We start from the raw sequence: 23744 nt of genomic DNA, 5'->3' as shown, positions 1-23744 counted from the left end.
ATTAAGTGGCACACTCCTTTTATAAGACTTTGCGGGCGGTGGTGGCGCATGCCTTTAATCCCAGCACTCAGGAGGCAGAAGCAGGTGGATCTTTGTGAGTTCGAGGCCAGCCTGGTCTACCAAGCGAGATCCAGGAAAGGCTCAAAGCTACACAGAGAAACCAAACCAAAACAAAACAAAACAACAACAACAAAAAAAAAAAAAACAAAAAAAAGACTTCATGTGTGGCAACAGGGTCCTACAGCAAAGCTCCTAGTACAAATCTTAGTTACCATATGTGCAGCAGGAAAAGGCTTCTAGCAGGAAACTGTGCCAAGGGTCACACTAAAGATAAACCAGGCATCTAGGCTTAGAGACAGCTTTCAGATAAGGTCAGTCCTGGGTCCCAGAAACATTCTTTAGGTAAGAGCAGGTACAGAGCAGGAAGTCTTACTGGGGACAGAGGTGTGGGGCAAGGGAGCATCCTTATGTTGCCAAGCTTTGGAGAAAGCTGCCAGGCCATGATAGATTGCAACCTCTGACCAGCATAAGCCTTCCAACAGGTTGCTTGAGAAAATTAATAAGATTAATGAAGCTTTATCCAAATGAACAAAAAGGAGGGAAAGAATATACAAATTAACAAAATTAGAAATGAAAAGGGGGACAAAACAACAGACATCAAAGAAATCCAGAGAATCACAAAGATATACTTTAAAAACCTGTACTCCAAAAAATTGGAAAATCTAAAAGACATTTTCTTAATACTTATCCCTTACTAAAGTTAAATCAAGATCAGATAAGCAATTTAAACAGACCTATAATCCCTAGTGATATAGAAGTAGTAATTAAAAGTCTCCCACCCACCCCCTCCAAATAAGCCAATCTGAGAGGGTTTCAGTAAAGAATTTTACCAGACTTCCAAAGAAGAGTTAATGCCAATACTCCTCAAATTATTCCACAAAAATAGAGACAGAAGTAACATTGCCAATGTTTTGACATGAAAACTCACTTTATGAGGACATAGTTACCCTGATAATGAAACCACCTAAAGACCTAACAAAGAAAGAATTACAGACCAATTTCCCTTATGAACATAAATGTTAATATTCTCAGTATAATACTTGCAAATTGAATCCAAGAACACATCAAAAGGATCATCCACCATGATCAAGTAGGCTTCATCCCAGAGATACACACATGGTTCAACATACGTAATTCAACAAATGATTAAGGATACAAGGGACATACCTCAAATTATAAAGGCAGTTTAAAGAAAGCCCATAGCCAACAAAAAACTTAAATGGAGAGAAATTCAAAGCAAATTCCACTAAAACCAGCCACAAGAAAATGTTATCCACTCTCTCCCCATAACTATTGAATATAGTAATTAAAGTCTTAGCTAGAGCAATAAGACAACTGAAAGAGATCAAGGATATACAAATTGGAAATGAAAAAGTCAAAGTATATTCACTTGCAGATGATATGATAGTACACATCAGTGACCCTAAAAAATCAACTGGAAAATTCCTACAGCTAATAAACACTTTCAGCAAAGTAGCTGGATACAAAATTAACTCACAAAAATGGATAGCCCTCCTAAATACAAATGACAAACAGACTGCGAAAGAAATCAGGAAAACAACACTTTTCATAATAACCTCAAATAAAGTAAAATATCTTATGGTGACTCTAACCAGGCAAATGAAAGACTTGTTATAATAAAAACTTTAAGAAATTGAAGGTTTCTTATAGAGCAGTAGGATTAACAAAGTAAAAATGGCCATCCTACCAAAAGCAATCTACAGATTCAATGCAACCCCCATCAAAATCCCAACACAATTTTTCACAGATCTTAAAAGGACAGTTTTTCAGTGTCATATGGAAACACAAAAATCCCAGGATAGCTAAAACAATCCTGAATAATAAAAGAACTATGGAAGGTATCATCATATCAGATTTCAAGTAGTACTATAAAGCAATTATAATAAAAATAGCATGATATTGGCACAAAAACAAAAATGTCAATTAACAAAATCAAATTTGAGGACCCAGACATAAACTCACATCCCCATGGACACCCGATTTTTGATAAAGAAGCCAGAGGTACAGATTGGGGAAAAGACAGTATCTTCAACAAATGACCCTAGCCAAGCTGGAGGACTTCATGTAGAAGAACCCAAACAGACTCATACTTACAACCTTGCACAAAACTCAACTCCAAATTGATCAAACCTCAATGTAAAACTGGATACACTAACCTGACAGAAGTGAATGTGGGGAATAGCCTTGAACACACTGCACAGGAAAAGACTTTCTGAACAGAACACCATTAATATGGGCACTAAGATCAACAATTAATAGATGGGCCCTCATGAAAATGAAACACTTCTGTACAGGAAAAGATAGTGTCATTTGGACAAAGTGACAACCTACAGAACGGAAAAATACTTTTACCAACTACACATTTGATAGAGGGCTAATGTATATAATATATTAGCTAATATATAATATATCTAAATATATAAAGAACTCAAAACATTAGATATCAAGAAAACAAATAACCCAATTTAAAAATTGGGTGTAAATCTAAACAAAATTCTCAATAGAGAAGACTCAAATGGCCAAAAAAAACACTGAAAGAAATGTTTAACATCCTTAGTCATCTGGGAAATGCAAGCCAAAACTACTTTGAGATTTCATCTTACATCTGTCAGAATGGCTAAGTTCGATAAAACCAAAAGCAGCTCACGCTGGCCAAGATGTGGAGTAAAGGGAGCACTCATCATTGTTGGTGGGATTGCAAACTTGTACAGAGCCACTGTGGAAATCAATGTGCTGGTACCTCAGGAAGATGGGAATTGATCTACCTCAATGCAGCTTTGGGATTTGAAGCAAGGCTTTATCATCATCCACAGACAACTATTCTCCCTTTGAGAGACAGCTCTTTGCCTGCTATATGGTCTCAGTGAAAACTAGACCTCTCACAATGGGCCACCAAGTTACCATACAGCCTGAGCTACCTGTCATGAGCTGGGTGTTATCTGACCCACCAAGTTATAAAGTAGAATATTCCCAGCAGCAATCTATTACTAAAGGTAAGTGGTACACACATGACTGGGCCTGAGCAGGTCCTAAAGGCACAGGAACGTTACATGAAGAAGTTGCCTAAATACCTCTCATTTCTACATCCATTACATAATGCTGTCTGATGTCAGGTAAGCACCTTTAGTGTCAGTGGGGTGTTCCCTGTGATCTGCCGACTGAGGAAAAAACCTGAATTACTGATGGTTCTGCATGTTATGCAGGTACCACTCACAACTGGACAGCTGCAGCACTGCAACCCTTTTCTGGGGACAACACTAAAAGATGCTGGTGAAGAGAAATCTTCACACTGGGTAGAACTTCTGGCAGTACACATGGTCATACATTTTGCTTGGAAGGAGAAATGGCCAGACGCACAATTGTTCACTGATTCATGGGCTATAGCCATTGGTTTAATAAAAAAGCTAATTGGCCAGGAGCTAGGCAGAGAGAATGCTGAGGAGAAGGCAGAGGTCTGAGGGAAACAGCATGAGAAGCAGAGCAAACAGGATGAGGAGTTTTGTAAATGAGGTAAACAAGCCTCAGGGCAGCACACAGATTCATAGAAATGGGTTAATTTAATTTATAAGAGCTAGCTAAAAAACAAGCCTAAGCTATCGGCCAAGCATTTATAATCAATAATAATAATTCTCAGTGTGGTTGTTTGGAAGCCAGCTAGTGGGACAGAGCTGACTACTGGGACACAGAGAAACTCCACCTACAGTGTGACCAGGAGTGTTATCAGTAGTCTGAAGGGCATTGTGAGATTCCCTCAAATTAACTCACTCATTCCATTCACCCAGTCCCTCATTGACTTTATGATTGTTTGTAAGTAATTATCACCTTTCCCAAAAGATAGCAATTTGTGAAATAGCTCAGGGATTTGTAGAAATAGGATGTTTCTGAGTTCCAAATAAAGAAAATTGAAATTACAGATGCATATATATTATTTATGTTTATGTAATATATATAATATAGTCTTGGGGTTATATATACACATCAATTATAGAATGAAAATACTCAGAAAAAAATAACTAAATTTTTCACTATATTATTCTCTGAAAATTATAGTATTGCAGTTATTTTACATTGTATTACATATTGTGAGTGATCTAAATTATTTAAAGCAATAAGCTATACATAGGATATATGCAAGTTCTATACAACTTTTCATAAAGAGCCTTGCATGTGTGAGCTTTTGTATCATCAGGAGTCTCAGAACCAATCCCCAGTGGATACCATGTATACATGTGTAAGCACATACATGCAATGACAACTAAAAAACAGAATATAGTGGTCTCCTTGTACTAACTTGTTTGGTAATAACACTAATGTACATTCACCTGATACTCATATGACCAACATTTCATAAAGTTGGGAGCATTATAATGTTATACAATTAGATAAAAGAACAACTCACAATCTCAAGTTAAGACATAGATCTTTAGGTTGAACAAATTTAGCAATGATAAAATCCATCAAGCAGGAATATTTTCTTACTTCTGTAAAGATCTTTGAAATTTTAGATCACATTCAGGAACCACTGATTTCTCTAGCTCACCAACACACTTTATAGGAGATCCTTCTTCCTCTTTCTAATAACTCTCATCCTCATCTCTTTTCTCAAGAAAAAATGTTGCCTTCAGATGTCATAGATACAAGCTAACCTTTTTGCACAGATATGCAGCATTTCCTATGCACCCCAAGTCCAGGCTTGCTCCCCAGCTGTGCACTACTCCTTGGAGGAAACCTCCTGCCGTTTCCCAGGCTCCCAGGCAACAAACATCTCTGTATCTGCTGCAGTGACCTAGAAAGCGGCTGTGGCCATTGCCTCGAGCCAATCCACAAGTCTTGAAATAGTTCCAGAAAATTAGATTATGAGGGAAATTAAAACCAATAGTGGCTTGTTTAATTTCTCCAATGCTCATTTTGCCATTTTTTGAATATCAAATAATTATTGAGCCTCTAAGCAACAACAGCAATCCAGCAGCTTGTGGAAATTTTTACCATTCCCTACTTCACGGGAGGCATGATCATTAGTGTGCTGTCACCATTCCTATCAAGAACAAACAGACAACCTCCTCTGCAGTACCACCTCACCTTGCTCACATCTCAAGTCTAGTCCTTTCATTTTTGATAAATAAAAAATCCTCCGAGGACCTCAACAGACAGCCACTTTTCTGGTGCTTCAGACTCTTTTAAGGAAAGAAATCCAGGGGCTGTTAGCAAAGGACTTGCCTCACAAAAACAAGGACCTGACTTTAGATCTCTAGCACTCACATGCAAACCTGAGTGCCACAGCACATATCTGTAAGCCCAGGACTGGGGCAGCTAAGACAGGTGGGTCCCTGGAACTCAGCAGCCAGCCAGCATAACCAAACTGGTGAGCTCCAGGTTCTGTGAGAGACCCTGCCTCAAACAGTGAAATGAGGAATGACTGAGGAAAACACTGGTATTGATATCTAGCAACCACACTCATGCCCAAACACATACATACACACTCATACATGTAGGTGCACATATACATGAGCATGCACACACACCACACACACACACACACACACACACACACACACACACACACACACATACATACACACTACATAAAGAAAAGAAATTCAAACACCATTATTATTGTGAGGAAGAGAAGTCTACTCTGAGGGTTCAAACACAAAGACAATGATGCTACTGATGACACTATGGCAGACTCAGGCAGGGCTAAGGAACAAGGGACCCAGAGAACATCCATCCAAGAACCCATTTCCACTGTAGCTCTAAAGGGACAACAGTAGAGAATGACATTGTTGAAACTTTGAGAGAGGTGATGCTGTGGAGGGAGCCCCCAGATACAACCTGACAGTTTATAGGCTACTTTTGGAGCAGGTACGAGAGCCAGAGTCAGGAGTAAGCTAGAAGAAATGGTACTGTCCCTCTTCCTTCAGCCCTGAATTTCCCGTGATACCTCCCCCTGGCAGAAACCAAGCAAAAAAAAATCCAATTGGCAAGAAATCAAACTCTGAGGCAGAACACAAGAGCAGAGGGAAACAGATCTGATGCATTAGGGTGGAGGGAAGCAGTTGAGAAAGGCCAGCATCATACTCATAGACTGTGTGTGTGTGTGTGTGTGTGTGTGTGTGTGTGTGTGTCCTGTGACATTTGCCTTGTGAACCTTTCTTAATCCAAACTAATAACCTGTGGTGATATTTTATTTGTGCTGAAATGTGGTGATATTTTATTTGTGCTTTAATAAATAAAGCTTGCCTAGAGATCAGAGGCAAAAGCCAGCCATAACATAGAAGTCATTCAATGTTAGTGCATACCTTTAATCCTATCACTTGGCAGGCAGGAATCTGTCTGGATCTCTGTCTGTTCAAGGCCACACTGGAAACAGAGCCAGGTGTGGTGATACATGCCTTGAATTTCAACACTAGTTAACCATGGAGGTCTGGAGGTCTGTACAGACAGATAGGAAGTGACAGTGACAGAGCTGGGCAGGAAGAGGAAGTGATGTAGCTGAACAGAGAGAGCAAATTAGATGACAGAACATCAAGGCATATAGGTGTGAGTAGACAGGAAGTAATTCGCATTTGGAAGCTGTCAAGTTGGTGAGGTAAGGTTAGCTATGGCTTTCTCTATTTCCCTGATCTCTCCCAGGCTTTCACCCATACATATATCTGGCTCCATATTTTTTTATTTACTAAGACCATTTAGAAATTCATCTACACTGACCATCTTTATTTCAAAAACAAAGATAATGGGGATGGACTCAACATCTGTTTATCTCTTTCTTCCCTTCCATGGGTGCAAAGATGCTTGGGGCAAGAGGTGTTCTTTCCAAGGAAAACCCCAGCCATTGTATTTATTCACTGAGGTTCACACCAAAAATTTTGCATAAATATCTCAAGTTATTGAATTGAAAAAAGAACCAGATGCCGCCCATCTGCAATGGAAAGAATGTAGGTGCCCACAGAGGCTCCCTAAAAGACCTTACTCAAGGTCAGAAAATCTTGCTTTACCCAGCAGGGCTGCATAATAGGATGATTTGGCCATAGGCGTGGTTACCAGGTGTTTTGAAGGGTCTATACTTGGCTGTATATTGTGCTTTGATCTTGAAAAGAGGAGGCCTCTTGCTTCGCCCCTTGGCACTGTATAAAAAGCCCTTTGGAATAAACCTTGAGATGGCTGGGTATTGACCCAGGGCTCTCCCAAAGCTATCCTGTGTCTCTGTCTTTTCTTTTCATTTCCACCTATATTTCTATCTAATACTTCCTCATTCCTCTCTCCTCCCCCACAAGAACCCTTTAACAGGTCAGAGCTGAACTCCAACAGACCCCCACAAAAGAACAAGGTTACCTGAGGGATGAGGTGGAGCAGGGCATCCCCAGAGAGAGTTCCCACAGCCAAGCCCACGAAGAGCTGTAAAATAAGACTGTAGTTCTCCTCACAGCTGTGGAAAAGGACCAGTGCTGTCCCAAGCATAGAGCCCAACGTCAGGAATGTCACAGCCACCGTGCTGTAGCCATACTCTGGTCAAAGGAGGTGACAAAGGCTGTCAGTGAACACTGCTGTCCACTCATGCCTCAGCTAGCACAAATTCCAATTCTGCTCTCCTACAATAACAATTTGCTGGGACATACAACGGTTTTATAAGTGTTGTATGGGATAAAAGATTATTTTCATTTTTAAGGCAAAGAGTGAACTTCTATGATCATCTATGAGTTGCTGTGGTCTAAATGTTTATTACCACTCTCACCTGCCCCCCAGGACCCAGCCTCCAAGGTGACAGTACAAAGGAAGTGAGGCCAGGAGTTTGGGAGGTCAGGTCAGGAGGGCTCTGTCCAAGAGAACGAGGTAAGTGCCTTATAAGGAACTTCCAGCAGGGGGAGATAGTGAGCTGGTCCCATTATATGAACCATAAAGTAGACTGTGCCACCACCATCAATACTAAACAGTCTACCAACACATTGATCTTGGTTGGGCCTCTCGACCTCCAGAACTGGAGAGACACATTTCTGTTGTTCATAAGCCACCCAGATGATTTAGTTACAGCAAAGACTTAAGTTTTCACTGACTGTGGCTTTGAAGCTACCCCATGTTTCTTTGTTTTATTTTGTTTTGTTTTAACTTAATTTTTTATTGATTCTTTGGAAATTTCACATCATGTACCCCAATCCTGCTCACTTCCAAGTTCCTCCATATCTGCCCCTCACCCCTGCAGCATGGCCCCCCAAATAAATTAAAAACAAAAGAAAACAAACAAAACCCACCTTGCTCCTCATCTTTCCGACACCTCTTCACTCATCCCAGTGGCACTGGGAGCTGCGGTGTGTCACACAGTATACCCTTTTGTCCACTCAGTCTAACCCACAAAATGTTCATTGCAATGAGTCATTGGTCTATTTAAGGCCTCTGGTATACCATCATCACTGGACCCTCACCAAAACTCCTCTCAAATATCCTGAAGTTGCCTCAAGCGATGGGGATCCATGTGGATAGCTTAGCAGTTAAGAGCACTGGCTGCATTTCCAGAGGTTCTGAGTTCAGTTCCCAACAACCACATGCCAGCTCATAACTATCTGTAATAAGATCTGATTCCCTCTTCCGCATGCAAGTGTACATGCAGAGCTACCCCATGTTTTACTGAAAATCACCAAAGCAAGTAAATGCCCAGTTTACCTACCACCCACAGAGAAAGGCATTTCTCCTACTGGTAAATGCAATACTCCCATAGAGAGATCCAAGTACTGATTCTCATCTAATCACTTTAAACACTTCAAAGGCAAGGAAGTTGCATTGAGGGAGCATGGAGTATGGCTCCAGTGCAGACCAGTGCTTATGAGCAAACTGAGCACACACTTCAGGAGAACTTCTTTCTAAAAGCTTTCAAAACTATTGGATATGTAAAAATTGATGCTATTCTCAATAACTAAAATGAGTGGCTTTGTAGGTGAGAATGTATCCATCAATATGAACAATTGGTAAAATAAATTTTGACAGTCTATATTTTGGATTCTTACAAGAATTCTTATAACCCCTAAATTTTATTTCATGTATCTAGGCCTCCAAATAGTGTTTTAATAATCAGCAAGGTAAATGTGGTGGTTTGACTTGATTATCAGCCTGCAGAACCTTGAATCATCTAGAAGACAAATCTCTGGTGGTTTTCTAGCTTAAGTGAATCATGGTGGCAAGATTCATTCTTAAATGTAGACAGCACCATCCTATGGGCTGAATAAAAAAGGGAAAGTGAGCTGAGCTCCTTTCTGACTTCATATGTAATGTGATCAGACACCTCAAGCACCGCCATGATGGGCTGTTCCCTGGAACTGTGGATCAAGGCATGGCCTTCCTTCTTTAAGTACTTCCCTTGGAAATTTTCTCACAGCAACTATAAAAGTAGCCAGTACAGTAAGATGCTAAGGTTATTTCTAAAAATTAATATTTGTGTATGGAAAAATCAAGGAGGAAACGGAATACCTGCCTCCATCTTAGGCTTACAAAACCATCTCATAGTTAAAACAAACTAGGTTCATTCCAGTTTCTGATTAAATCTTAGTTTCTCAAGGATTGGACTATGCCCCTCCTGCAACCTTAACTACAAATGTACTTCCTTATCTGGGGATGGCAATCATGTCTTTGTTTTAAAAAGTTAATAACCATCTTGCAACCCTACCTTTGTTTCAACTACATGTTGTTTTGACCACCTTGCAAATCATGTCTTTGTTTCAGCAGGCCACTGTGAGTAACTTATGCTTATGTTCTGCTCCTGTAACTGCCTATTTTGCCCACCAAATCCCCAATTTGGAAATGAGTTTAAAAAAAAAAAAAAAAAAAAAAAAAAACCTTGTCTTCTTCACATCCAATGCTGACCTATCAAACTGCCTGCATTGATAGGTCCTGCATAGGGAGGACCTATCAAACCCCATCACTTAGAGAGATGCACATAATGTGCATCAATGTGTAGGTGCCTACATACGCCAAAGGCATTGGATTCTCTGGCACTAGAGTTTTAGGCAGTCGTAAGTTATTTGACATGAGTGTGGGGTACCAAATCCAGATTCTCTGTAAGAGTTGTATATCCTCTTTACTGCCAGGCTATTTGTAGACCCTCCATTGTAGTCTCAAAGAAAATATTCTCTTAGAGTTTATTATAATAGAAGAATGTTGGGGGAGGGGATCATGAGGCCCTCTCCTAGCTGAGGAGCTATTGATGGGGGGTGTAGTCATTTTTTTTTTTCCAGGGGTATGGCTGGTGGTAGGTTTCCCAAGTTCAACTGGATGGCTCATTAGCATGTGGGCAACACTGATTGGACTCCCTGGTTGGTTCGTTTGTTTGTTTGTTTGTTTGTTTGAAGAAGAGAACAGGAAGTTGGGGGATATGTTAGGGGGTCTAGGGTAGTGGAAGAAGGGAACTAGAAGTAGCTATAATCAAGATACAATTTATATGTGTATGAAATTGTCAAAGAAAAAATATAAATATTATTTTTAAAAAATAATGTTCCTTTCCCACCATACTTAGGTTTTCTAGAAGGCTCACTCTTCACATCACATCATATTAATGATGCAGATTATATCAATGATACATATTAACACAGCAACAAGCTCGATTTTAAGAGATAAAGGGACTTGGTAGTGTACCAAGAAGAGGCAGGAAACCGACAGTCCCCAATCTTTGCACCTTCTCTCCCACCTCTTCGTTGTGGCGTCTCTCTCTAGTGCTTTCGGGGACAATGAGGAGCTGGTCTTCTCAGTTTGGAAATATGAAAATGTAGCTGTTTCATAGCTATGAGAATATACAGAGCACTGCTGAATTATACAAACCAAGGTAAGTAAGGAGCAGGAGCACAGGCCAGTGAGTGGTACAGCGTGTGCTTAGAACTCACAGGGCTCTTTGTATCTAAAGAGTGGAGATAAATTTAATGATGTGCATATTTTACAACAATTAATTTTAATAACTTTAAGGATGGCTGGGATGGTCATGCACCTACACAGCTGTTTTATTTCATTCTAGTTTATTAAGAACCCAAGGACTCCCATGTTATTAAAATATCTTTGAAGATTTTCATAGCCATCCATCCCCAGCTGGACTTTTTTCACAAATGCAACTGTTCTCGACTAAATACATAAAGTTATTAGGATTTCAACATGGGCAACTCAAGTTTTTAATGGTGCCTACAAGAGACCAAACCAGGCTAGAAACTCATAGGACACATTAGAGTCTGGACGTGTCTCACATCCTATCTCCCTGTTCTTCTCTTTGTCCTGTGGACTGAACCCAGGGCCTTACGCTTGCTAGGCAAGCGCTCTACCACTGAGGTAAATCCCCAACCCCAACTTTGGAGCTTTTAAAGTCTCTTTTATGTTAGATTCTGCCTTCTTTCTTGTGGGTGGGATATCCTGGAAATCATAAAAATCTCTGACATGATGTAAAAGGACTGTGGATTTGCCCTCAGCCCTAGGCCAAGCATTATGGTATCTTGATTGGTGTCTGATAATTTAACAATAGGTTCTGTCTCAACATTTCCCATCATGTCCAAACTGGAACTATGCATTAAATTCTTGGCCTTTGCAGAACAGCTACATAAAGCAGTCTGAAATTTGATCAGAACATGGTCACATGTTTCCTTCCTAGAAATGAGGTTGAAGGTGGCACGTAAGGCTGGAGTTACAACCCATAGAGCTCTGTTTCTTATTAACGTCTCCCAGTGTTCCTCCCAGTTTAATGCAACATCTTCCATTGCTCTAAGTTTCAAAGCCTCTGTTAATTACATAGTGCCACATTTTAAATTGAGAACAGAGACGTCTATTAAGACAGGTTCTTTGTTGTTTAATGGGATATTTCCAAAGAAATTTCTCTAGAAGAGTCTAGATGTTCATAAAAAAAAAAAAAAGAGGCTAAACCATTCACCTTTTTTTCATAGAACTTAAGTTCAAACACCTTTTCTGTAAGGGGTTTGTACACACCAGGCACTGTGCCCAGTGGTGGGAGTATGAACATGTCCACATGCTCAGAGGAACTGTACTTCTGTCTCATCACTGTGGGCATTACTGACTACACATGTTGAGTTTCTGGGCTCCTCACTTTAATGAAGTGTTTTTTTCTCCCAATAGCTATGAAGTTTTAGATATTTAGACATAACATGCTTTTGCTTACAGTAAACCTTCAAATGAGCTACTTACCACTTAAGAATCCATTGTAACTTTGAGATGAGTAGCTGAATAATTCAATTTTTAAATGGTAGTCATTATAGTCTATCACAGAGACAAAGTATACAACTCTAAATATGTATATTCATATATGTTCTTATATATCATATATATGGTCCATTAATGTCAGTGCTTGAGTTTTATATTTTTCACTGTGTCATGGCTATTCTTGGCCACCATTTTAGGGAGACAGAGGTCATAACTACATAAAGCTTCAATGTACTACACACATTTTTAACTCTTTATCCAATCTTAACATTGTAGGTTCCCTGTAAATTCAATGAGTTACTGCTGCGGATATCGCTCCATATGCTGTGAATGTGTTGTTCTGATTTGGTTGATAAAATGCTGATTGGCCAGTAGCCAGGCAGGAAGGATGGTATAGGTGGGATAAGCAGAGAGGAGAATTCTGGGAAGAGGAAGGCTGAGTCAGGAGTCACCAGCCAGACACAGAGGAAGCAAGATGTAAAAGTACTGGTAAGCCACAAGCCACATGGCAACTTATAGATGAATAGAAATAGGATAATTTAAGATATAAAAACTAGATAGCAAGAAGCCTGCCATGGCCATACAGTTTATAAGTTATATAAGTCTCTGTGTGTTTACTTGGGTCTGAGTGGATGTAGGAGCTGGGTGGACACAGGAAAACTTCAACTACAAGTTACAGCTATGGTGACTCAGTGGGGTCCAGGAGAGTGTAATGATTGGTGCCTGCACTTTCTAGAGCCATCAGCCATTCCTGGAAGGCTGTCATCTCCCTGGGTTGGGTACCTCCCACACAGACCAGCTCGTGTACCCTCGTGTACCTTCAGTTACCCAATACACCCTCATGTTTCACATGTTCCAGGATGTGGGGATTGCTGAAAGCACTCTATAGTATCATCTACTTTCCACTGAGTTGAAAAGAGCCAGTCCCAATAAGTGGAAGTAGAAATTGCTTAAAATCACATAGTTCCTGAGAATGAAGGATATGTCTCACGTATACATTTCCCATTCCAATCCTGATAGGTTTTCTCTTTTACCCTGTCACTTCTCAACTATTAAGGAGTGTAAACTATGTAGGGGTGTGGGGGGGTGAGTGTGTGTGTGTGTGTGTGTGTGTGTGTGTGTATACAGATTCATGAATGTGGAGTCTGGAACCAACATGGTGCCTTCCTCAATTGCTTGTATTTTTTTTAGCAGGGTCTTCCACTAAACCTAGAACTAATCAGTCTGTCTATATTGCAAGCCCCTGGGATACTCATGTCTCTTCTTCCCTGGAATTCAGATTGCAGGAACATACCACTACACTCAGCTTTTTTGCTTGGATGCTAGAAACCCAATTCAGGTCCCCACGCTTGCCTCGTAAGCACTTTACTTATTCATCCTATTTAGTCAAATATGAAGGACAGAATCAATTTAATAAGCTATATACAAAATATGAAATATGCTTGAAAATCATTTTATATGTTGTCACACATCCATAATCTCAGCCAGCATTGGGGAAAACAAAGTAGTGGGGTAGGAAGTCTGAGGCCCACCTAGGATACAAAGAAAACCTCTCAAAAGTAACAATAAAACTCACTGAAAAGCATCAGAACCAACAGAAATTAGACTCTAGGACTGGCTTGCTCAGGTTTGACTTCCAACATCATCATGTTAACAAGTCTGTAATATAATATATTATTATATAATATATAATATAACTAAATAATATATGGAGGACTACATTTGGTAAATGTATACTGCTTAGGACTGCTATTTCTACATAGTGAGAGCACTCTACATTTCTTGCTATTTCTACATACATTGTGCACATGGTTGCAGGACCCAAACTTACTCTCCAGAATGGTGGGTGGGGGCTTTGCATGCTGGTCCTTCGGCATTTGGCAAGAACAGCTGAGTAGTTGCTGGATGATCCCTGGGCTTAACTTCTTAAAGTCCGCCTTAGAAATGGATGGACTACTATGGTTCTGTAGAAAGATCTCCACCAGCTGCCTAGCAGAAAAGCAAGCCTGTGTGAAGAAAACACACAGTTACAAACCTCAGCCTTCAATCAGATACAACAGGCACTCTAGGAGCCAGAACTACACAGGGCTATGACAGCTGTATGGAGATGTCATTGCAAGTTGCTACCTTTGCGTTATTTACCCTTCGCTATCCTCCAAGGTTCATTTAAAAATCTGTAACACCTCTACTTGATTCTAAGTATCATTTCATATTTCTGGCATATATATTTTCTTTCTGGAAACTAGAGACTGATTTGCAATGCATTGCATGGTGTTCTAACCAGTGGACACCCCCCCCCCCGGAAGTTTTCATATTTTTGTTTTCCCTATTTTTCAATGGTGGAAGTTTTGTATCTGCAAAGTTGTGACTTCACATGATAAAAAAGGAGCCCTGTAGTAAGGAAATTGCTGGCTTTGGTACTATCTCACTTAACAAGCCTGAGCCAGAAACAAGTTTTTCAAAAGAAATGAGAGGTTAAATTTAGAAGGGAATGCTATGTCAGGTAGCCAGAATGCATGTTAAATACTAGGGTGACCTATCTCTGTTAACATTCTCTATAAAAAGCAGCAGAAATAATTGTTATTTTTGACTGACTTTACCTGCTTTATCTTCAATTTCATGTTTTTTCATGCTACATAAGCATGCTTAGACAAAATTCCTAAAGTAAATGCAACATGCCTTTAAAACTTGCTATAAGGTGTTTTCCACTTTAAAAGTAAAACCTAGGGTTGTAGGCACCAAAAATTGCAACTTAAAAAGTTTAGGGTTTTTATATGTGTGCTGTGCATGTTTGTATTTGTGTTTAAATATGAGGACACGTGTACTTATGTGGATGCATATGCACGTTGTGTATATGCACATGTGGAGGCCTGAGGCTGACAGGGGGTATGTTTCTCTACCACTCTCCACCTTTAGTACTGAGTCAGGGTCTCTCATCTCTCTGAACCTTGAGCTCCACATTTCAGTTAGTCTAGCTAGAGATAGCTTGACTAGAGAATCCCTCATCTCCACCTACCAAACCTTGCAAATGTGTTACCATGGCCACCAGGCTTTTACATAGGTTCTGGGGATCTTAGTGCCAGTCCTCGGACTTGTGGGATAAGTACTTTACACACTGATACATCTTCTCAGGCCCTGAAAGTTTTAATGAGAATGAAATATAGTTTTGATATGAGTCACTTTTATTGAAACAAGAACCCAGTAGCTTTGTGGACTTTAATCACAACCAGTATGTACTTTTAGAAATAAGCATTGATATACAAGCCTGGCCTGATTTGCTATGGTGTAGAATATAAGAACTTTTCAGTAAAGATATGTGAAGCAAGACATAAGGATGAAACACCTAGTGGTTTTCTCTCCATATCAAAAATCTTTGGTGGTGACTCTGTGGGTAAGAAAACTTTCTTCTCACCAGAAAATATTTGGTTTCATGAAAGAGAAGCCACACAAGCAAGAAAACCAAGAGGAGACTACAAAAGAATGAGATAAAATATCACACACTCATACAACAAGAAAACCCAGACTACAAAGGAAAATCCAAAGCCTAAACGGAAAAATCAGAACCAAAGATGCTCATACAGGCCTGTCCTGCATGCCAAGAATCTTCTTTACATTTCTGTGTGTGTGTGTGTGTGTGTGTGTGTGTGTGTGTGTGTGTGTGTGTGTGTGTGTGTTTCTTTTCACAGTATGGTCCTCTTATTCTATAAGCACATAGCCATGTAAATGTCCACTCTAAAGTGACCTTTCAGTAAAGTACTATCAAAACACAGTCAAAAGAATGATGTATGGTAGACAATGCCTTGGGAAACTTTGAGAGAGTTTCCAGGAATAAAAAGGCAGAGGTTCTTTTACTTCAGGTGCATTTTGTTCCCTGGATTGTTCTTAGATGTGATTTCATGCCTCCTGTGACAAGTATTTGCATTCAATTTATAAGACATGTTTTATTTTTGTTGGATGTCAGAACACAGCTACAGAATCCAATCTGGTCAGTGCACCCTGGATCTGGATACAGCCCTATGCCTTGTTTTCATGCTTTCCCAGATATAATCTGTAGAACGTGCCAGGTAATTGTGTTTAAATTGTTCTGTCCTGAAAAAGTTCCAGGAAAGGGCTGCTCTGTTAATATTTAGTATGTGCTTATTGGAGTTTATTTACATGTTTTCTGATCATGTTTTTGTAAACTCAAACAGCCTTCCTTGAATCATTGCTTTCTTTGTTACATTAGTGCGTTCAGTACATTGAAACTGGAGTAAAAGCTGGGCAGTGGTGGTACATGCCTTTAATCCCAGCACTCAGGGGGTGGAGGCAGGTGGCTATCTGTGAGTTCAAGTCCAGACTGGGCTACAGAGTGAGATCCAGGAAAGGCACCAAAGCGACACAGAAAAACCCTGTCTCAAAAAACCAAAAAAGAAAAAAGAAACTGAAGTAAAATCATCTGCAGCATTAGACTATAGTCGAGCCCATTCTTTAAGATCTTTGAATCCCAGGTCTCACAGATAGACCTAGGTAAGTCCGTGAAAGTTGACAAGTGGTCCCCAAATCAGGGACCTGAATGAAAAGCTAAGAGAGGATTCAAGGACATCTGAAAAAAGAGGTAAGCAGGGATTAACATGTGGCTAAAAGTAGGAAAACCAGTACGTAGTGAGTTGATACATCGCTTCCTTAAAAAGAGTGGTGTAGCAATGTCTAAAGCCCAGCTCAAAAATGCTAGGACTAAATAACAGAATCTGATCCTTAGTTTCCTGGAAAGCACACTCTAGATCCCAGAATATGATATCAAATTAAGGAAAATATAGTGAAAGCCCATACACAAGGACAACATATTCTGGTACGATTCTGGGTGACTTGGGCATTGGTACACATTGTAATGCAAACAATAAATGGTGACGAGCCAAAGGGTTTAGAAAAAGCTATGACGTCACCCAACTTGGATGATGGCTGACCTGTGGATAAGTAGATGGAGTCTCCTTCCCCTTCCCTTAGTCTTCCACAGCCTATATGCTCTAGCCCCTTCCCCACACTACAGAACACATGTGGTTCTGGCAACATGGCATACAAATGCCTGGGAAAAGTTACTCGACACTCAGTTGAGGATCCAATGACCCTTCAAACTCTCATTCTATGTGATAATGTAAACAGAAATGATCAATAGCTTTGAAGACCGTTTGCAAGGAGATACAGCTGATCTTATGAAGATGGCAGTTGTTCTGGTGTGGAGCAGTGCTGTGTTGCACTGACACTGAAGTAGCTTTTAAGGGTATCTCAGTTGGGGTTTCTATTGCTGAGAAGAGACACCATTGATCATTTCAACTCTTATAAAGGAAAACATTTAGTTGGGGCTGGCTTACAGGTTCAGAGGTTTAGTCCATTATCATCATAGCCGGAAGCATGGCAGCATACAGGCAGACATGGTGCTGGAAAGGTAGCTAAGAGTTCTACATCCAGATCTAAAGGCAGTAGGAAGAGAGAATAACACAGGTCCTGGCTTGAGCACCTGAAACCTCAAAGCTATGACCCACTTCCTTCAGCAAGGCCACACTCCTAATAGTGCCACTCCCTATGAACCTATAGAGGTCATTTTCTTTCAAACCATCACAAAGGGGATGTGAAAAGATTAATTTGGAGGTAAATGCTTGTCACCTTTGGGTAAATATCATAGATATAGCTTGAAAAAATGAAGTCTGATAGATACATTTTATGCCTAGCAGAGGTGATAGAAAACAAGAAGAGATGATGGTTATTGAATCTAGGGCCTCACTCACATTAAGCAGGTGATCTATTGCTAAGGGACATCTCCAGCCTAGAAAATGACTTTTTCAAAGACACAGCCACAAGAATATGTGATATTCCACAGCAATGTATTCATTATTTGTGGGGACAACATCCAGTATTGTTAGGAACATCTAAATACTTTTTTATCTTTAAAATACAAGTCATGGGGCCAGCCAAGTAGCTCAGTGGGTAAAGGTGCTTGCCACCAAGGATGAAGGCCTAAGTTCAATCAATTCCTGAGACCCACACAATGGAAGGAGAGAACTGAATCCTTCAATCTGTCCTCAGGCTTCAAATATGTGTGTGCATATATATGTGTGTGTGTGTTCGTGTATGTAGGCAAATTGTGTTCTACAATAGTGCTGCTTTTTAAAGATACAAATAACAAAGGTAATTAACTTACTTGAATAACATTTCCTAAATAATAATAGAATAAAGAACCAAGAATATGCTATCAACCAAATTATGTAAACATCCTGTTTCTGCAAACTTAAGCAATTACTAGCTCTGTGACTTATCATTAGGAAGAAATAATACAAATGTAGCCTTACATAAAAGTTTTCATATGAATGAAATAATATGATCCCATGCCCAACACACAGTAAAATGTAGCTGAAAGTTTTCCTGGTCCCACCTGGCTCCGGCCAGTGGCACCACCATCTGGCAGCCACTCAGACCCAAGTAAACACACAGAGGCTTATATTAACTAAAACTGCTTGGCCACTGGGCAGTGGTGGCACATGCCTTTAATCCTAGCACTTGGGAGGCAGAGGCAGGCAGATCTCTGTGAGTTCAAGGCTAGCCTGGTCTACAAAGTGAGTTCCAGGAAAAGCGCAAAGCTACAGAGAGAAACCCTATCTCAAAAAAACAAACAAACAAACAAACAAACAAAAGAAAAAAAACTGCTTGGCCTATTGGCTCAGGCTTCTTGCTAGCTAGATCTTACATCTTAAATTAACCCATTTCTATAAATCTATACTTTGCCATGTGGCTCTTGGCTTACTGATATCTGTACATCTTGCTTCTCATGGCAGCAGCTGGGAGTGTCCTCCTGTTCTCCTTTCAACTTCCTCCTCTCTGATTAGAATGTCCCACCTAACCCTATTCTGCCTCAGCACTGGCCAAACAGCTTTATTTTATCAATCAGAGCAACATATTTTCACAGCATACAGAAAGACATTCCCCCATCACTAAATAGTCAATAAGTGTGAGCCATTACCATAAAACAATTAACTTTTGAACATTTTAATGAACTAGTCAGAAAAAGATTCTACCATAGAAGTCTGAGCAATGTTGGCCTTCTTGAGATTAAAGAAATTTGTTTCCTAATGGGCTTCTCAAGACTCATGCATGATACAGCGAAGTATGTGTCTTAAGAATGTATCTGCTCATGAGCTGACCATGGCATGTCACTACAAAGAGCAGCAAAGCCTTCCATTCCAGTCACTAAGGAGGCAATGGTAGGAGTCTACAGGTGCAAAGCCTTTCTGAACTACATAGAAAATTCAGACTAAACTGGGGAAATTAGTGACACTCTGTCTCAAGATAAAAATTAGGGGCAGGGGGATGGCCCAACATGTTAAGTGATTGCCAAGTCAGTGTAAGAACCAGAGTTTGGATCCCCAGCACTCATACAAAATATGGGCAGGCATGGCAACCACCTGTACTCTCAGTGTACTGCAAGAACAGATGGGATTCCCAGATCAAACTGTTTTGCTACACTACCAGAACTGATGAGTTCTGGATTCAAGTGAAAGACCCTGCTTCAATATATAAGGTAGCAATCAATCAGGAAGACTCTACTACCCTCTTGGGCTTCTAAACACATGGGTACACATGTGCACACACACACACACATATATGCATGCACATACATGTCAAGAAAAAGAAATACAAATTTTAAAGGGCTAAGGATGTAGTTCAAAGATAGTGTATTTACTGAACCCTAGGTTCAAACCCCAGAACCACTCAAAAGGACTAATCTGCTGTACAAATATGCTTCCATTAGTCAAAGCACAAAGGAATCTCTTCCTAGTCTATCTTAAATTTAGGCTGTCTGCTTATCATTATTGGGATTTATGTAATATTTAAATCTTCCACTGATTTGTATGAATCTTCAGGGCTAAGCCTATCTTCACCCAGTGTGGCATTCTTCATGCCAAGGTACTACCAGCTCATATTAAATGCTAGTGTATCTTTTCTAAATTAATTATTTATATGTTTAATATGGACCTGAGATAAACCCTAAATATTTTGGCTCTTTTTCTATGTCTGTAGAAATCCACTTACAAAAAAAAGAAAGCCATAAACATACCACAGAGATAGACTACTTTAAAGAAAAATGTATGTTATCCTCATAAGAGTTTAATAATTCTGACAGAACTATCAATTTCCTTCAACAATCGAGAATGATAACATAAAAAACAAAAATACCTGATCCCAGGAAACAGAAGGATCATCGGACTCTTTCTCCATTGCTGTAAGTGTCTTAGGGTCTCCCCAACTGTGTATTGTTGTGTTTTGTTTCCTTTGGTGTTGATGGAGGGGATCCTTTTTGGCACAGGCCCTTCTGGTAAACAGTATGTTGAGGAGTTGATCTAGTCCTAGAAATTGCATATAAAATCTGGTGTCACATGGAATAGACAGATCACATTTAGAATAGTCACAACTTTCATGGATACAGCTCAGATGTTTTACAAGATAAACTTGGTTCTACTGAAAATGGTTATATTGGAACAAAGCTAAAGAGTATTCATGCTTCGTGTAGGTGCCAATGCCCCCAAAAGAACTTGATTAAACTTGGATGATAATCAAGTCTTCCCAGAATAACCCTATATTTTAATATCCTAGAAATAATAAAAGTAAGTAGCTAGTGGACATACATTTCATTGAGACATGTTTTATTTGCTATAAAAAATTATAATGAAGGGGAGAAAAACATGGTTCAGGGTAAAGGCATTTGCTGCCAAGCCTGATGATTCAGTTTGATGCCTGGGTATCAAGTGGTGGAAGGAGAGAACCAACTCCAGAAAGATTTGCTCTGACTTTCATTTATGAACTGTGGCACACATATGCACACACATATACACATAAACATATTCATGCACTCACACATATATACACATAAAATAACTACAATATGATAAAAATTCAAATAAAAAAATGTGAAGTGGCTTGATCTTCAGGAAATTTACTCCTTGAAGGCACTCTACATCTTCAGCAAATTGTGTATTTCTTTAATGTATATAAGTCAATCAAAATGCTTTCCTTTTAGATGTATATGCAGAACAAAGAAAATAAATGAAATTAAGATAAGGTCAGAGAGGTTCACTAGATTCTATTATTTTAAATTATGCTCTTAATGGCACACATATATTGCAGTTCAGTTTCCTCAATTCATTTCTATGCTTTTAAAATTACTATACAGAGAATGATTAAATAAAATAGCCAGTTTATATGGCATCACTCTTCTTCTTAACTGAAAATAAAATGTCTTTGAACTTTTTCTAAACAGTGTAATTAGTTATATAAAATTTACCAAGTAATTTATTGCAAATGACCAATTTTCAACAACAAAAAAGGTATTATGAGCTTTCCAGACAACTGATAAAGTTGACCCATGTTAAAGAAAAATAGCAAACAATGAATGCAAATCTAGATATACCTGGATGTTGGATTTAGTCCCAAAGCCCTCAGGCAGTTAGCAAAAGTATGTTTAAGTAACTAAAGAAAATCATATTTAAATAATTAAAGTGAAGCATGGCAATAAACTAGATAAAATAAATTTTCAATAAGAAGGAAAAAAATCATAAAGTTCCAAAGAGATATTGTGTAGTTTTGAGGTAAAATTGAGAAATAATCACAAAAAGCCCCAACAATATATGTGAGAAAGCAGAAGGTAAAAACCATTGTTCAGTGGGTAACAGAAGTAATCCTTCCTGGAGAACAGAGAAAGAAGGAACTGAAATGAGTTTCAGAGACCTAGAAAACAATACTTATTCTCAACAGACATGAATTGGCAGCCACAGAAAGAGATGACCAAGAATAACAGGAATAAAAGTGATGAAAGAATGGCCAAGAACTTCCCAAGTGTGTTATAAAAATCTTCATTAGCATTTTCAGGAAGCTTATTAAACACAAAGCAACTTAAATACACCAACATCCATGTTCAGACACATTATTGTCAAACTGATGAAAATCTAAGATAAAATCTTGCAAGACCAGATGCTAAAGTGATTTATATACGTGGGGCAGCAGATGGCTGACTTCCCATCTAATCAATAAAGGCTCCACCCCCACAAAATAGTAGGATGACATATTCAAAGAACTGAAAGAAACTATTGTCAATCAATGATTTTTATACCCAGCAAAACAACCCATCAATATGAATTAGAAAGAAACAAAATCCTGGTAAATAGTAAATAAGAGAATTCTTTGTTGTTGAACATATATGACAAGAAATATATTACATTATTTTTATAAAAGGTGTGTTTTATTTGTATCTATATGTATATATGTCATATATGTATATGTGTGCCTAAGTATGTATACAGTTGCCTACAGAGGCCAAAAGAGGGCATTGGGTTCCCTGGAGCTAGATTTTCAAGCAAGTTGCAAGCCTCCTGATATGGATGCTGGGAACAGTCTTCTGTAAGAGCAGCAAGACCTATTTACCACTGAGCATCTTGACAACCCCAGAATGAAATTCATCAGGCTGAAAAGAAATGACTCAAAACTTCCTTTGGGTAAAATTTCCATTTTATTCAAGTTTATTATAAGAAATGAAGAGTTTTAGAAATGTGAAATTGTAAGTTAATATAAGAGATTCTATAGATATATTTATAAATATAAATTTAATGAAAAAGTACTACAGTATTTTCCTTCAAACTCAGAACTGTAGGAACACAGGTCACCCACAATACTATTTAACACTGTATTTTAATCATTAACTAAAGCAGGTAGATGAGAGAGCAAACAAAATTACAGGAACTGGAAAGAGACAAAGTCATAACTGTTTGGTGACGATACAAATATATATCTGAAACTTCCCATAAAAGCAATGTGAAAACAATGGCTTTAGTAGAGCAGATTGCAAAGTTAATCTGTAAAAGTCAGTAGCTCTCACTTATGCAAGAATCAATCAGAAGACGCGATTAAAGAAAATCTCATTTAAGACGGCCAGGAAGAAAAATGAGCTGCCTAAATATAAGTACAAAAAGAGGTATCTGAAAACCCATGTCATGCGAATAATAGAACACCCATGTGAGCATGACAAAGTTGAAAGATATATTATTATTTGATATAATGTGTAACATGTTATAATTGTCCTTTTTCTCCAAGTATTTATATACACACACATGTATGTAAGTATGCCTGTATGCAATGTTTTTCAGGCTCAACAATTTAGTAATGTTAATTGTAATCTACAAACAAGCCAGAAAAATCTTGGCAATAATTTATTATTACTTTCCTTTAAGAACATCAGCCAAGAGTGAGAGAGATGGTGCAGTGCATGGAAGCATGAGGACTAGAGTTCAGATCCCCAATGTCCAAGAAAATGCAAGTCAGGTAGAGTAGCTTACCTATTATCCCATGACTCAGAAGTCAGAGACAAAGAATCGCCAGGGCAAGTTAACTAGGTAGACTAGCTGAATCAGTGAATATTGGGTTTAAGTGAGAGACCCTGCCTCAACATTTAATGTGGAGAGTCATCAAGG

General features: G+C 39.0%; 1 protein-coding gene across 6 annotated transcripts in view; it reads right to left on the bottom strand.

Annotated features, from left to right (window-relative positions):
• Positions 1-23744, bottom strand: part of Slc39a12 (solute carrier family 39 member 12) — an 80440-nt gene that overhangs the window by 38967 nt on the left and 17729 nt on the right. For all 6 annotated transcript variants that reach the window (XM_036187690.1, XM_036187692.1, XM_036187689.1 and 3 more), the window contains 3 exons: positions 20461-20630; positions 14087-14261; positions 7414-7586 (listed from right to left, as the gene is read on the bottom strand). In XM_036187690.1, coding sequence (XP_036043583.1) covers positions 7414-7586; positions 14087-14261; positions 20461-20630 — 518 coding nt within the window. The remainder of the gene's footprint in view (positions 1-7413; positions 7587-14086; positions 14262-20460; positions 20631-23744) is intronic.

The sequence above is a fragment of the Onychomys torridus genome, chromosome 5 (assembly GCF_903995425.1).
Source record: "Onychomys torridus chromosome 5, mOncTor1.1, whole genome shotgun sequence".
Taxonomy (NCBI): domain Eukaryota; kingdom Metazoa; phylum Chordata; class Mammalia; order Rodentia; family Cricetidae; genus Onychomys; species Onychomys torridus.
Note: the sequence above shows the minus strand (reverse complement) of the source record. Positions and strands in the feature narration are given on the sequence as shown.